Here is a 14,803-nt window from a genome sequence, read left to right as displayed (position 1 = left end):
AGTGGGGTAAAACCTGGTGACAGGTTATTTTTAACTTGTGAAGAGAGGATGGAGACACGAGGTGCAGGAGCAGAGCTGGAGATACATCCCTCTAGTGTTTTCTTTGCCACCCTATTGTCTAATTTGTTTGGGCAGTATATACTCGTCCTGTGTTTAACTGTTTATTCCATACATTCTTCAATTTATTTTTAGGATAACCTTTCCAAATAAAGTAATTTTCAAGATTTGTAGACTTTGAACCAATTCTTGTAATGGGAATAAGAAAAATCACAAAATATTGTTCACACCAATAGGAACATGAACAAATCCAGAGCTCATTCTACGTATTGGGAAGGGTTACCGTCAAAAAAATTTCAGGTATTTCAATGGTTAATGTTGACGACTTCCTGTTCCGGGATCATTGAGGGATCTGAAGGAACAGGTTCTATGTCCTACATAGTGTCATTGTTTGTGATGTTGCAAGATCTTATGTATTTGCGTAGCTGGGGTGAGTTACGTGCCCATTGCGGTCCCCTTTTTTTAGTTGGAGAAGTTGTGATGGAAAATGAATTGTTGAAAGTATAAATTCTGAGTATAAACTAGAATCTTTGGATTTGTATAGATCGGCCACAGAGCCCGTAGCAGCCAGAAGATGCAGCTACATCCAGGGCTTCCAGTAACGTTCCATGGAGGGACGGGAGGCGACCACCACAGGCTGGGACCATGAGAAAACCTTCCAGACCTGCCCTGGTTTTACTGATCAACTCATCGATCGGTGGCCACCCTGTTCTTTAAATGTATGAACGAACCTACCTTCCATTGTGTTTATATAAGTGACTAGGAGGGGCGAATATTAAATATCATAGAGGGTAGATCTTCCTTCTCTGCCCTACATTATGAGATAGTGATGGCCTCTCGGCAGTCAGAGCACTCGCTGTAGACATCTATAGTCTCTATATGGCACAGGGGGTTTTGATGAGTTTGAAGCCCAAAGTGTTTCCAAAGAAATCTTGTTATTAAGGAAGTAAATGTTGGACGTTACGGTAACAGAACATGCGGTGCACGGACACTGGGGCAGCAGGGGGCAGTATTGCGTCTTAGAGCCTTGTGTGTAACTATGAGAACTGCAGATACAGCTCTGCCCATGGCTTATATACAAGGTATTGTACAACAGAATAGTGAGTGCAGCTCTGGCTGTAAGTGCACCAGTATGTATGATCCAGTATATGTATGTGTGTAGGAGAATTGTTAGACTTTGTGCCACCATTACTGTCCGTCAGACCTGGTTGAGCCGATCTTCATCTCAGTCCTTTTTAAGGAGTAGTAGGCCCCTTTCCATGAGGCCCATACGACACCGGTGGCATACTCTTTGGTGACGCCATGCTGGTATTTCCCATTCAGATTGGCGCCATGGCAATGATTGTACCAAAATCCCCCGTGATAGATCTCTGCACAGTTTCCGATGTACAGATCTCTGTCGTGGTCGTAGGTTGAGAAGTTCATCAGGTTGTGATTCGGCAGAGAATTTCCTATCAATGACAATAATAACCGGATCAGTAGAGACCCGGTGTAGTAGATCCTACCAGAGCGGGGTCTTCTGTCTCCACTTACAGCCTCCTCTCCTCCTGGTTCTAACATTTCATGATCCATCATCAGTTCCCCCTAGTTTATTGCCCCTCTGCCACCTACCTGCAGGTTTCTTGGCATCTCCCTCCTTAAATCCGTCAATGTGCAGTTTGTACCCGTCCTCGGTCGGGCTGATGGCCAGAGGCGAGAGGGAGAAGGAGTCGTAAGTCACATGACGTGTGTCGTTGTCAAAGTCCTCCATGTCGATGCGCAGGCGATACGTCCTCTTCTGGGCCAAAAGGAAAATGTTCTGCAAACCTGAAGAGATGAATGGAAAGTCATCAGGACTGTGTAATCCCAAATCCCAAGATGTAGAGTCCCGGAGTGATGATGGAGCAGTTACCCAGCCAGTATTCTCCAGAGGCTCGGCCAAACCCAGTCCTATAGTCTTCCCAACCTCGATAGAAATCCACACTGCCATCAAACCTCTTCTGAAAGACCTGCAAGGAGAAGAAGACCTCAGCTCCAGACGCTGGATCACACCCTGAGGGACTGGAATCACTGCCTGCGCAGCCATCGCACTATTTATATCTGAGATCAGAGATTGATTTCATTCTGAATGTTACTGGTGTGGAAGATGTCATGTTCTCCAGACACCGGCCACATCTGGGACCTCACCGGTCCATGAAAATATTCACACAGCTGTATTACATTGTGCATGTAGCTCACATAGAAAGCATCAGGGGACAGTACAGCAGCAGGTCCTCACCGTCCAGGGTCCTCCAGCACTGGTCATATCACAATACACAGGTACAGGAGAAGAGGTCACACCACCAGGATATATCAGGTACACACCATTCGAGGTCAGACCCTGGGCAGACACATCCGAGCAGTCATGGGGGTGGCAGGAGTCTGTGCAGGTAATGACTAGGAGGAGAAGGTACAGGAGATGGTGAAGGATCTCAGGAGGTCTCCTTAGATATACTTTTTGAATGCATTGTTGGGCGTACAAGTCAAAGTAACTTTACAGTGTGATCCATTGTTGTCTTTGGTTCTACTCTTGGCCTTGGCCAAAGGGCAAACAGGACACCACTAAATGTCAGCATCCGTAATCTATTATACACAACATGCAAAACCTCCAGTATAAAGCCCCCAGAAGGATGACGTCTAAGGTCATTGTCCCCAACAAGACATCATGAATGATCACATGTGACCCGGATGACTGATACTGTACTCACTGTTATCCTGGTTCAGAGGAGCAGATCCTGTAGACACATGGAGGAGGAGGGCAAAATTCAGCAGCAGCTTCTGATTGGAGGAGAAATATGTAAATTTTACAATATTTGTAACCAATGGAATTTGTTCTGCAGTAATATTATAATAAAGGGAACCTTACATCAGCAATTGGCCTAATAAACCACTACCAGAATAATGTCCATAGTGCGGCGGCATCATCCGGAAAATCAACTTTAACGTGAGCTATAACTTTGTTGTATAAAGTCAAAGAGGAGGAGAGTCTAACACTGAAGTCAAGGGGGGGGGGCTCTCAATGCCTCCTCCGTGATTGACATCGGGAGACCTGGTTAGACCATCAATTACAATGAATGGTCTTTCTGAGGAAGAGAGAGCTTGACTTCAGTGTTAAACTCTCCGCCTCCTTGACTTTATACAACCAACTTGCATCTCATTTCAAAGTTGATTTTCTGGACGATGCCACCACACTGAACCATGAAAGAAAAAAGATCTGGAAGGTGTTCAGCTGCTGACTACTGGTAGTGGTTTATTAGGTCAATTTCTGCTGACAGGTTCCCTTTAAGTCCTCCCCATCCCTATAGAGCTCTGTTCTTACCTTCATGATTGCAGATCTCTGCAGACTGAGGAAGAGTTTCCCCTCCCTGCTCTATGTAGTCTGAGGACATGTGTCAGTCCCCATGGCTGCACCTAATATTACACAACATGGACCTTCCCGTCAGAGGTGGAGTGTAAAGAGATCTGACTGCAATAGGGGACAGTCTATTTACAGGAAGGACCTCCCTTGTCTTTTATTAGTTTTGTTACATGAATCTCCCTACAACTTCATGATTAGAAGTCCTGGAGATTTAGGACCCCGGCGGCCATATTGGTTTTCAATCGAAGAAGACCTGAGGAAATACTGAATAGAAAATGTAACAATGTGACGGACCCTTGGCCTCCTGCAGCTTCCTGCTCTTCTGATTCCTATCACCATCCTCTGAGCTTCGTATAAACCAACTAATATCAGAGAAGGTCAGTATCCCCCACAGCAGATCAGATATCATTGAGGGGTCCCTGCATCATCTCAGAAAAATCCAAGCCTCAGAATAAGATATAAAGCACAGAAAACACGGACTGTAAAGAGGAATATGAAGTGAGACAGTGAGAACCCTCCGAGCTCTGAACCTGTAGGCGCACAAGCCTCATGTGAGAGGAAGAGTCATCATGGTGTCAGTGTGTACACGTAGATGTGGGTCATGGATGGTTGTTGTGGGAGAGCAGAGTCTGACAGCAAGGTGGGATTTTTAAAGCTGATCATTGTTAGGCTCCAGGGGTAGTGGACCCACTGGACCACCGCAGACGATGACACAAGCCGACACCTGGGACCGGAATCTAAGTGGCACCCGATTTTCACCAGAGCCCGCTGCAAAGTGGGTTGGACTTGCTACGCCGTGGTACCACCAGGTTGTTCCACCGGTGCAACTTGTCCGCGGTGGCAGCCAAGGTCAAGGTACAACAGCGACACCTGGTGGACATCGGGCGCACTTCCTTAGTGAATTCCGGCAGAACCCGAATCAGCGTCGGAGAATGTGCTGCTGGATCGCGACTGGACCGGGTAAGTAAATGTGCCCCAATGTATCTAATCAAGAAAACTAAAACACAAAAAGATTTGTCTGTAAACCCAATACAAGCGTAACACTACACAGAGGACATGTGACCTCCAATACGAAAAACTACAGAGGAGACGAATCACGGAGGATGAAATAAATAAGATTCTCTGTATAGAAGATCATGGGGCTCATTTACTTACCCGGTCCTGTGGCGCTCCAGCGGCGCATTCTCCACTGAGGATTCGGGTCTGCCAGGATTCACTAAGGTCGTGCACCCGATGTCTACCAGGTGTCGCTGCTGCGCCGAGGTCTGCCGGAGTTCCCCATCCTATTCCTGGTGCATGTAAGTACGTGTCAAGCGACCCTTTTATTTTAAATAGCGCGATTTTTCCAAATCCGTCGTCCCCATTTTTCGTTGCATGCAAGCCGGTGCAAAATGGTAAAATTCTGAAAACCCGGCGGAAAAACGCGATTCGGACACAGTAAATCAATGTACTGTAACCGCATGGAGTGTGAGAGAGGACATCATACTTGTTAGGAATACACTCTGATATGGGGCAGGTTTATGGCTCAGGTATCTAGATGAATAATGTGGACATTTTGATTCTTCGACCTCTTGTTCTGTCTCCTATATGAAAGTGACATTACTGATGTAGCATCTCGAAATACTGAAAAACATTTACCACCTACACAGTATTAAAAGTCCACTTAAAGATATTAGAAGTTTGGCCTGAATGCGGTGCCCATTGCGGTCCCTCTGCTTTTCTGGATAAATTGTGGCAGAAATGTTTTGTGCTGTGGGAGGAGTGTAATACGGAGTATGGACTGGACTGGGATCACTGGGATGGGACAGATTTGTCCTTCTGTGGACTCCTGACACTGTCATTAATGATAAGAGACACATGTGCAATGGGATGGAAGGAATCCTGCTCTGAGGTGGAATCGTTAGCTTTATTATATATTATTGTATATATTTTCTTTAATAGAGATTTCTATGTTAATGTCTTTGTATGGAGTTGATGTGTCAGTTATATTGTATTATATACGGGGATCTCTGTAGCTGGGACAGTATGGGATCTGTATGTTCTAGTAACACAATGATGTGAATATGTCTCCTCCTCTGGGTGTTTTATTATTAGGGCGGCGCAGCGTCTATCTATACATATTCTCTGTATGTGATGACCCTCACACTGGTCCCGGGCACTCGCCCTTGTGTCTATTGGGCCGGCAGAACATGGGCTCTGGGCTTTGTAACCACGTCGCAGAAGCATAAAACTGAGCTATGGTTTCTAGATTTTAGTGAAAATTATAAGCAACTAGCTGTAGCTCCCGGTGTTGCCCGGGATAGTAAGTAACTGCTTTTAGCTATAACAAAATATAATGGGTTAAAAAATATATTTTATTTGTAACTATCTCTCTCTCTGACTGTCTCTGTCTGTGTCTATATGTCTTTGAGAATCTGTTTTTGACTGTCTATGTCTCCGACTGTCTCTGGCACTGACAGTCACTCTCACTGACTGTCTCTGACCACCTCTGTCTATGTCTGACTGTCTCTGTCTCTAATTGACTCTCTCTGACTCTGGATGTCTCTGTCTCTGACTGTCTCTGACTATCTCTGACTTTCTCTGTCTCTGACAGTCTCTTTCCCTGATTGTCTGTGATTTATTTAGACTGTCTCTCACTGTCTCTGTTTTTCTCAGACTGTCTCTGTCTCTGACACTGTCTGTCCCGATTGTCACTGACTGTCTCCGATTGTCTGTGATAGTCTCCGATTGTCTTTGCCTGTCCCTTACCATCTCTGTCTGTTTCTGACTGTCTCTGACTGTCTCCAGTTTTCTGTGTCCAGTTTGTCTTTGACTATGGCGCACGCGATCGAATTGTGTCGCATCAGCGCCGGCTTATATGTGACACAAATCAGGGGGGGGGGAGGGGGGGCGGGTTTACAGGCGAGGACGTTGGACATCCCGACTGATTCGGACAAAGCGCAGAATTTAAAAACGAAATTGTATCGCAAGATCAAGCACTCACATGCAACAGGAAGAAGAAGATGATGAACTCCGGTGGACCTCAGCGAGGGAAGCGTCTTAGTGAATCGCTGCAGCACCGAATCCTCGTCAGACAACGCACGGCGGGGAAGTAAATGTGCCCTAATGTATTTTATTTTATTGTTGGTAGGAGGGGAGGCGGGGAATTAAAACGGGATACAAAATCGGTTGTTGGGTTCACCTGTGTTAGAAATTGCTTTCCTGTGATTCATGAAGGCCGTTGGGAGTGAGGCAGATGATATTAAAGATCCAAAACATCTCCCTCCGGCATGGCAGATTAAAACGGTCATTTCCTTTGGGGACATGTTCAATCGGTGTACTGGAAAAAACTGAAAAATCTTTTTGATGGTGTGTGAAACCGTGTCTCGAGATACTATGTTTTATGTATCCATTCGAGGTCTGGCATCTATGACGAATCATCCTGGTTTTTATTGTTGTGTAGTGCGACCCGCATATTGTAGGCCACACGGACACTCGATTAGGAAAATTACGAAAGATGAGGAACAGTTCATGAAGGTTTTGATTGGAAACTCTTCATTAGTGGTGCTACTCCTGAAAGTTTTTGCTTTCTTTGTTATATTGGAGCAGCATTTGTAGCCGGATTGGCCGCACCTAAAGCTCCCGGACAGTTCTGGGAAGATGGAGTTTCTTGGATTTTTATTTTGGGTATCGTTTCGCAGTTTGCTGGGAGCTAAGCTATTCTCCAATGTTTTGGCTCTTCTAAAAATAACCCTCGGTTTTCTTGAAATATTTTTGGACAAATATGGGTCGTTAAGGAGAACTGGCCAGAGTTTGTCCAGGATTCTTTTGATGTATCTGTGTTCGTTGTTGAAGATGGTGATGAAATTAATATTGGAGGTTTTTTCGACAGAATTAGGCTGATGTTGTGGCTCTTTTTTGGATTCAGTTGGTAGCAGACAATCCTCTTGAGTGAGTTTTTCGGATGGTACAAATGCTGAGTTAACAATTTCTTTTGGGAATCCTTTGTCTAGGAACCTTTTTGATAGTACCTTTCTCTGTTCCTGAAATGTTTCTATTTCGGAGCAGTTCTTCCTAATGTGGCTGAAAGGAGTGTTCTTCTTCCATTTGACATGGTGGTTGCTTTTGTAGTGGAGGAAGCTATTCGTATCAACTATTTTGAAGTAGGTTTTTGTTTGGATTCTACCTTCTTTTGTACTTAGATGTAGGTCCAGGAATTCCATTTGGTCTGGTGAATGGTTGAGGGTGAATGTTAGCCCTCAATTATTGGAGTTAATTGTTGTCACAAACGTATGGATTTCTTCTTTGGGTCCACTCCATGTCACTTGGAATGTGACAGATTATGGGAAAATTTGATATCTGCATTAATTGATCTGAAATCTTTTTCAACCAGGGTCATGAAAGTTTTGATATTCTTCCAGTTCGAGGTTTGGGGATACAGTGGCCATTGGTGTAGATTCGATGGTTGGTGCGTTGTAAGAAATTTTCTTGGGTAAGTTAAAGTTTCTGGTTAGCGTAAGTTTTTATTAATGATTGAAGATCAATAAATAGTTGAAATTCGCTAAATTTTGAGGTTGGGCAGTATAATTGGCCCTTGTCAAGGAGACTGGTTTCGGACTTGCTTAGTTGGTGAGTAGATAGGTTGAAGATTTTTACTTCAACTGTTTGTTTTTCTTTGGGTTCTGAACTAGAACTGTTGGTTCCAGTGGGATCCAGGGGTCAGTTTTTCCACTGTTGTTTTTTCTTTTATTCCTTATTTTTCTTTTACTCCTTATTTTTCTTTTACTTTGTTCTCCTCTGTTGCCTCTTCAGCTGAAAAAAATTCTGATGGATCATCTTGTTTTGGGGAGTATAAGGGCTGGGGGGAATGTCTACTATTGGTAGAGTATTAGTATTTGATCCATGTGGATAGGGGGTCGTGTAGTTAGAGATCAGGTTAGTAGGCAGTTTTTTGGGTCAGGGTATGGTTGGTGGAATTGGGTGTTGGGGGGGAGTTATTGTGTACTGTGAGTATTGATTCATGGAGTATTGTTATTGGGGGCGAAGGGGATATATTTTGAGGTATTTCTTGGAATGTGGTTGGGGGTAAATTGAGTGGGAAAACGTTGGTTTCGGGATTGAGGAGGGGCGAGGGGACGGAGGGTGGAGTAAAATATTTTGGAGTTGGGGTTGGTTCAGATGTCAGCGGAGTTTGTGGTGGTGTAGCATTGTTGTGGGGCTTGAAGATGTGGGTCGGGATCAATTTATTATATAGATTTGGTAACAGGGGTTTTGGAACTGGTACATGAGGCTCGGATTTGTTCTTGATATAAGTCTTATGGTTGTTTTGATTATTTGGGTGTTTATTTTTGTTTTTGTTTTTAGAGTTAATGAATATGGTCTGGGAGTTGTAAGTGGATTGGTGTTTTTGATCTTTGGATTGACGAGTCTGGTCAGTTTGGAAGGTAGGCTTCAGGGATCTGGTTGGTTCGTTGGTGGTTGGGGATGGGGGTACTGTAGTGCTGGTTGATTTGAGCCAAAGCTTGATGTTATTTGACAGAAAATCTGTCCTGTCTCTCTGTAGTTTAGTGAGTTTTTTGTCGATATTTTCTTTCTCAAAGTTGAGGACTCTACTTGATCTGGAGCGCAGTGACGTATAGATACATAACACCTAGTTATATACTGGATATATTTATTGTATTGATGCTGTGTACATGATAATGACTCTCTGCAGGTACATCACCGGTCATGTGAGTATGTGCCGCCATTACTGCTCTGCTGACACAGTCCTTGTAATCTTCATCTCAGTCCTCTTCAAGGAATAGTAATATCCTCTCCAAGTCTTCCACACAACGCCGGTGGCATACTCCTTGGTCTCGCCATGCTGATATGGTAATATTCAGGTTTCTCCACCTTCAGTCCCTCTATGGGGCAGGGTCATCAGTGGCCGACCCCACATCAGGACAATATGACCAGTAATATTTGGCCAGTATTATGTTATTACATTGAGATGAGGCTTTACTCCTACAAAGAACACATGAACTATGGCTTCTCCCCTCTGCCACCTACCTGCAGGTTTCTTGGCATCTCCCTCCTTAAATCCGTCAATGTGCAGTTTGTACCCGTCCTCGGTGGGGCTGATGGCCAGAGGCGAGAGGGAGAAGGAGTCGTAAGTCACGTGACGTGTGTCATTGTCAAAGTCCTCCATGTCGATGCGCAGGCGATACGTCCTCTTCTGGGTCAAAAGGAAAATGTTCTGCAAACCTGAAGAGATGAATGGAAAGTCATCAGGACTGTGTAATCCCAAATCCCAAGATGTAGAGTCCCGGAGTGATGATGGAGCAGTTACCCAGCCAGTATTCTCCAGAGGCTCGGCCAAACCCAGTCCTATAGTCTTCCCAACCTCGATAGAAATGCACACTGCCATCAAACCTCTTCTGAAAGACCTGCAAGGAGAAGAAGACCTCAGCTCCAGACACTGGATCACACCCTGAGGGACTGGAATCACTGCCTGCGCGGCCATCGCACTATTTGTATTTGAGATCAGAGACTGATTTCATTCTGAATGTTGCTGGTGTAGAAGATGTCATGTTCTCCAGACACCGGCCACATCTGGGACCTCACCGGCCCATGAAAATATTCACACAGCTGTTCTACATTCTGCATGTAGCTCACATATAAAGCATCAGGGGACAGTACAGCAGCAGGTCCTCACCGTCCAGGGTCCTCCAGCACTGGTCATATCACAATACACAGGTACAGGAGAAGAGGTCACACCACCAGGATATATCAGGTACACACCATTCGAGGTCAGACCCTGGGCAGACACATCCGAGCAGTCATGGGGGTGGCAGGAGTCTGTGCAGGTAATGACTAGGAGGAGAAGGTACAGGAGATGGTGAAGGATCTCAGGAGGTCTCCTTAGATATACTTTTTGAATGCATTGTTGGGCGTACAAGTCAAAGTAACTTTACAGTGTGATCCATTGTTGGTTTTGGATCTACTCTTGGTCTTGGCCAAAGGGCAAACAGGACACCACTAAATGTCAGCAGCCGTAATCTATCCTGCACAACATGCAAAACCTTATCTCCAGTATAAAGCCCTCAGAAGGATGACGTCTAAGGTCATTGTCCCCAACAAGACATCATGAATGATCACATGTGACCCGGATGACTGATACTGTACTCACTATTATCCTGGTTCAGAGGAGCAGATCCTGTAGACACATGGAGGAGGAGGGCAAAATTCAGCAGCAGCTTCTGATTGGAGGAGAAATATGTACATTTTACAATATTTGTAACCAATGGAATTTGTTCTGCAGTAATATTATAATAAAGGGAACTTGTCATCAGCAATTGGCCTAATAAACCACTACCAGAATAATGTCCATAGTGCGGCGGCATCATCCAGAATATCAACCTTAAAGTGAGCTATAACTTTGTTGTATAAAGTCAAAGAGGAGGAGAGTCTAACACTGAAGTCAAGGGGGGGGGGGGGGCTCAATGCCAATGACATCATACACTGGACTTCAGGAGATCTGGTTAGTGATGTCTCTGGATGTAGGATCATCAATCACAATGAAGGGTCTTTCTGAGGAAGAGAGAGCTTGACTTCAGTGTTAAACTCTCCGCCTCCTTGACTTTATACAACCAACTTAAGTCTCATTTCAAAGTTGATTTTCTGGACGATGCCACCGCACTGGACCATGAAAGAAAAACGATCTGGAAGGTGTTCAGCTGCTTAACAACTTACTGGTAGTGGTTTATTAGGTCAATTTCTGATGACAGGTTCCCTTTAAGTCCTCCCCATCCCTATAGAGCTCTGTTCTTACCTCCATGATTGCAGATTTCTGCAGACTGAGGATGAGTTTGCCCTCCCTGCTCTATGTAGTGTGAGGACATGTGTCAGTCCCCATGGCTGCACCTAATATTACACAACATGGACTTTCCCGTCGGAGGTGGAGTGTAAATAGATCTGACTGCAATAGGGGGGAAGCCGGATTTGTGTACAGTCTATTTACAGGAAGGACCTCCCTTGTCTTGTATCGATCTCTCTTTCCCGGCTGCCAGTCCATGATTAGAAGTCCTGGAGATTTAGGACCCCTGGCGGCCATATTGGTTTCCAATCGAAGAAGACCTGAAGAAATACTGAATAGAAAATGTAACAATGTGACGGACCCTTGGCCTCCTGCAGCTTCCTGCTCTTCTGATTCCTATCAACATCCTCTGAGCTTTGTATAAACCAACTAATGTCAGAGTAGGTCAGTATCCCCCACAGCAGATCAGATATCATCGAGGGGTCCCTGCATCATCTTAGAAAAATCCAAGCCTCAGAATAAGATATAAAGCACAGAAAACACGGACTGTAAAGAGGAATATGGAGTGAGACAGTGAGAACCCTCCGAGCTCTGAACCTGTAGCCGCACAAGCCTCATGTGAGAGGAAGAGTCATCATGGTGTCAGTGTGTACACGTAGATGTGGGTCATGGATGGTTGTTGTGGGAGAGCAGAGTCTGACAGTAAGGTGGAATTTTTAAAGCTGATCATTGTTCGGCTCCAGAGGTAGTGGACCCACTGGACCACCGCAGACGATGACACAAGCCGACACCTGGGACCGGAATCTAAGTGGACCCCGGTTTTCCTCAGAGCCCAGAGCCCGCCACAAGGCGGGTCGGACTTGCTGCGGCGTGGTAGCACCAGGTCATTCCACCGGTGCAACTTGTCCGTGGTGGCAGCCAAGGCGAGGTACAAAGTCGGCAGGCAAGCTCATGGTCAGAGACAGGCAGGAGGTCGAGACAGGTGGCAAAGGTTCAGGGTCAGAGACGGAGCAGGAGGTCAGTGCTGGCAGCGGAGGAACGTAATCGGGAACAGGTCAGGGGTCACAACATGCGGTCACAACATTGGAATGGATCACAGGTAACAACTTTCTCTTAGGCATTAAGCGTGAAGATCCGGTGGGGGGTGCTGGGAGAAGCCGGATTTTAACCAATACCGGAAAGTGGCCAGTGCCAATCAGCAGTGCCCTGGCCCGTCCCTTAGGGCATGTGCTTGCACTCGTAAATTTAAAGGGCCAGCGCACCGCTGATTGACGCTGCCCACTTTCCGGTATTGGCCGAGTCCGGGACGGGAGCAGGAGCGCGGAGAGGTGAGTGACGTTGGGGATGTCCCGTGACAAGCATTTTTAGAACAAGAACAATCCCTTTAATAGGGACAGATATTGCTGGTGACGTAATAAGTGTCTCGGTGTCTGCGTTATATAATAGTTCTTGGCGTGTTTGGATACATTCATTATGGAGAATGATTGATCTCTGTTCCGTATAGTTATTTCCTCCTGAATATGAGCCAAACATGAGACAGGCACCATTCATAAAAAGTTACTGTATAAGAGTTGTAGCCTCTGATAGCCAATCGTGAGCAGGATTTACAACCCCCCCCCATTGACCCATAGGGTTGCCCAATAATGTCACATGAAGCAATAGACAGAGGTCAGGAACCTTAAATAGACAATGATACAAAGAGGAACAGGAATCCGAAAAATGACTAGAGGTAAAATAACTTTATCTCGTACAATGTATCTAAACAAGAAAACTAAAACACAAAAAGATTTGTCTGTAAACCCAAAACAAGCGTAACACTACGGGGAGAGGACATGTGACCTCCAATACCAAAAACTACAGAGGAGACGAATCACGGAGGATGAAATAAATAAGATTCTCTGTATAGAAGACAATGTAACCACTTGGAGTGTGAGAGAGGACATCACACTTGTGATCAAAGCCACGATGGCTACTAACACAATCCCATGTGGGGCAGGTTTATGGCTCAGGTATCTAAATGAAAAATGTGGACATTTTGATTCTTCGACCTCTTGTTCTGTCTCCTTCTATATGAAAGTGACATTACTGATGTAGCATCTTGAAATACTGAAAAACATTTACCACCTACACAGTATTAAAAGTCCACTTAAAGATATTAGAAGTTTGGCCTGAATGTGGTGCCCATTGCGGTCCCTCTGCTTTTCTGGATAAATTGTGGCAGAAATGTTTTGTGCTGTGGGAGGAGTGTAATACGGAGTATGGACTGGACTGGGATCACTGGGATGGGACAGATTTGTCCTTCTGTGGACTCCTGACACTGTCATTAATGATAAGAGACACATGTGCAATGGGATGGAAGGAATCCTGCTCTGAGGTGGAATCGTTAGCTTTATTATATATTAGTGTATATATTTTCTTTAATAGAGATTTCTATGTTAATGTCTTTGTATGGAGACGATGGGGGTCATTTACTAAGGGCCCGATTCGGGTTTTTTCCGACGTGTTACCTGAATATTTCTGATTTGTACCGATTTCCCCTGAATTGCCCCGGGATTTTGGCGCACGCGACAGAAATCGGGGGGCGTGGCCGAACGAAAACCCGACGGATTCGGAAAAACCACCGCATTTAAAACAAAAAATCTGTCGCGGAGCTTGCACTTACCTTCACTCAGCCCGAGCCGGTGAACTCCAGCGCGTTCCAATGCTCTTCAGCACAGCAGCGCCACCTGGTGGACGGCGGAGGAACTGCCTTAATAAATCCCGGCCGGACCCGAATCCAGCGCAGAGAACGCCCCATTGTGTCAGTTATATTGTACTATAGGGGATCTCTGTAGCTGGGACAGTATGGGATCTGTATGTTCTAGTAACACAATGATGTGAATATGTCTCCTCCTCTGGGTGTTTTATTATCAGGGCGGCGCAGCGTCTATCTATACATATTCTCTGTATGTGATGACCCTCACACTGGCGCCGGGCACTCGCCCTTTACTTCTCGTTGTGTCTATTGGGCCGGCAGAACATGGGCTCTGGGCTTTGTGACCACCTCTCAGCTTTCTGCCCACATTTCTAATGCTCTGCCCGGGGGATGGAGATCTTCTATGTGTAGACCTTGTGTTACATGACTACATTGCTGAATACTTCCGGAACCTTCGCACCTGTGCCGCTCCAGTAATCCAGTATGCGATGGAAAGGAACGCAGTGTACTGCAATCAGCACATGACAAGGGGAGTGAATAAGCAGAGTTGTTGTGTAGGTCACACAGAGTTTAGATGGGAGGGGCATTGTTTTTGTTAGAGCAGGTGAATACGTGCAGGGAGGTGGGACATATGATTTAAGATCCATAACCTTAATAAAGTACTCACCATTTGGCTGGAGAACGCTGACCAGAAAGTTTTTTAGATGTCTGGCAGCATGGATCCTGGACTGATGGAGAAGGTGATGCAGGCAGTGGCCTTGAGGGGCACTGCATGGCTGGAACAGCAGCTGGATATTCCGGGGGGGGGCGGGGGGGGGTCTGCCTTGTCTCCTGTGGAGGAGACCCCCAGACCACGGAGGAGCAATCGCCCTCCATCCCGTTTGACCCCGGAGCTGACGTC

General features: G+C 45.6%; 1 protein-coding gene across 2 annotated transcripts; it reads right to left on the bottom strand.

The window, feature by feature from the left end:
- Positions 1-530: 530 nt before the first annotated feature.
- LOC140076286 (microfibril-associated glycoprotein 4-like) lies at positions 531-11,307 on the bottom strand. Of its 2 annotated transcripts, none has more exons than XM_072122847.1 (6): positions 11,223-11,307; positions 10,581-10,650; positions 10,107-10,264; positions 9,741-9,837; positions 9,461-9,655; positions 531-1,508 (listed from the first exon to the last, which is right to left on the bottom strand). In XM_072122847.1, the coding sequence occupies exons 1-6, from the start codon at positions 11,226-11,228 to the stop codon at positions 1,246-1,248; spliced, it is 789 nt and encodes a 262-aa protein (XP_071978948.1). In that variant the 5' UTR covers positions 11,229-11,307; the 3' UTR covers positions 531-1,245. The 2 variants fall into 2 exon arrangements, with proteins under 2 accessions (XP_071978948.1, XP_071978947.1); XM_072122846.1 differs by lacking the exons at positions 9,461-9,655; positions 9,741-9,837; positions 10,107-10,264; positions 10,581-10,650; positions 11,223-11,307 and adding exons at positions 1,669-1,863; positions 1,949-2,045; positions 2,315-2,472; positions 2,784-2,853; positions 3,395-3,506.
- Positions 11,308-14,803: the final 3,496 nt, after the last annotated feature.

This window comes from Engystomops pustulosus, chromosome 8, assembly GCF_040894005.1.
Source record: "Engystomops pustulosus chromosome 8, aEngPut4.maternal, whole genome shotgun sequence".
Lineage (NCBI taxonomy): Eukaryota > Metazoa > Chordata > Amphibia > Anura > Leptodactylidae > Engystomops > Engystomops pustulosus.
The sequence above is the reverse complement of the archived record's forward strand: the minus strand, read 5'-3'. Positions and strand labels throughout refer to the sequence as shown.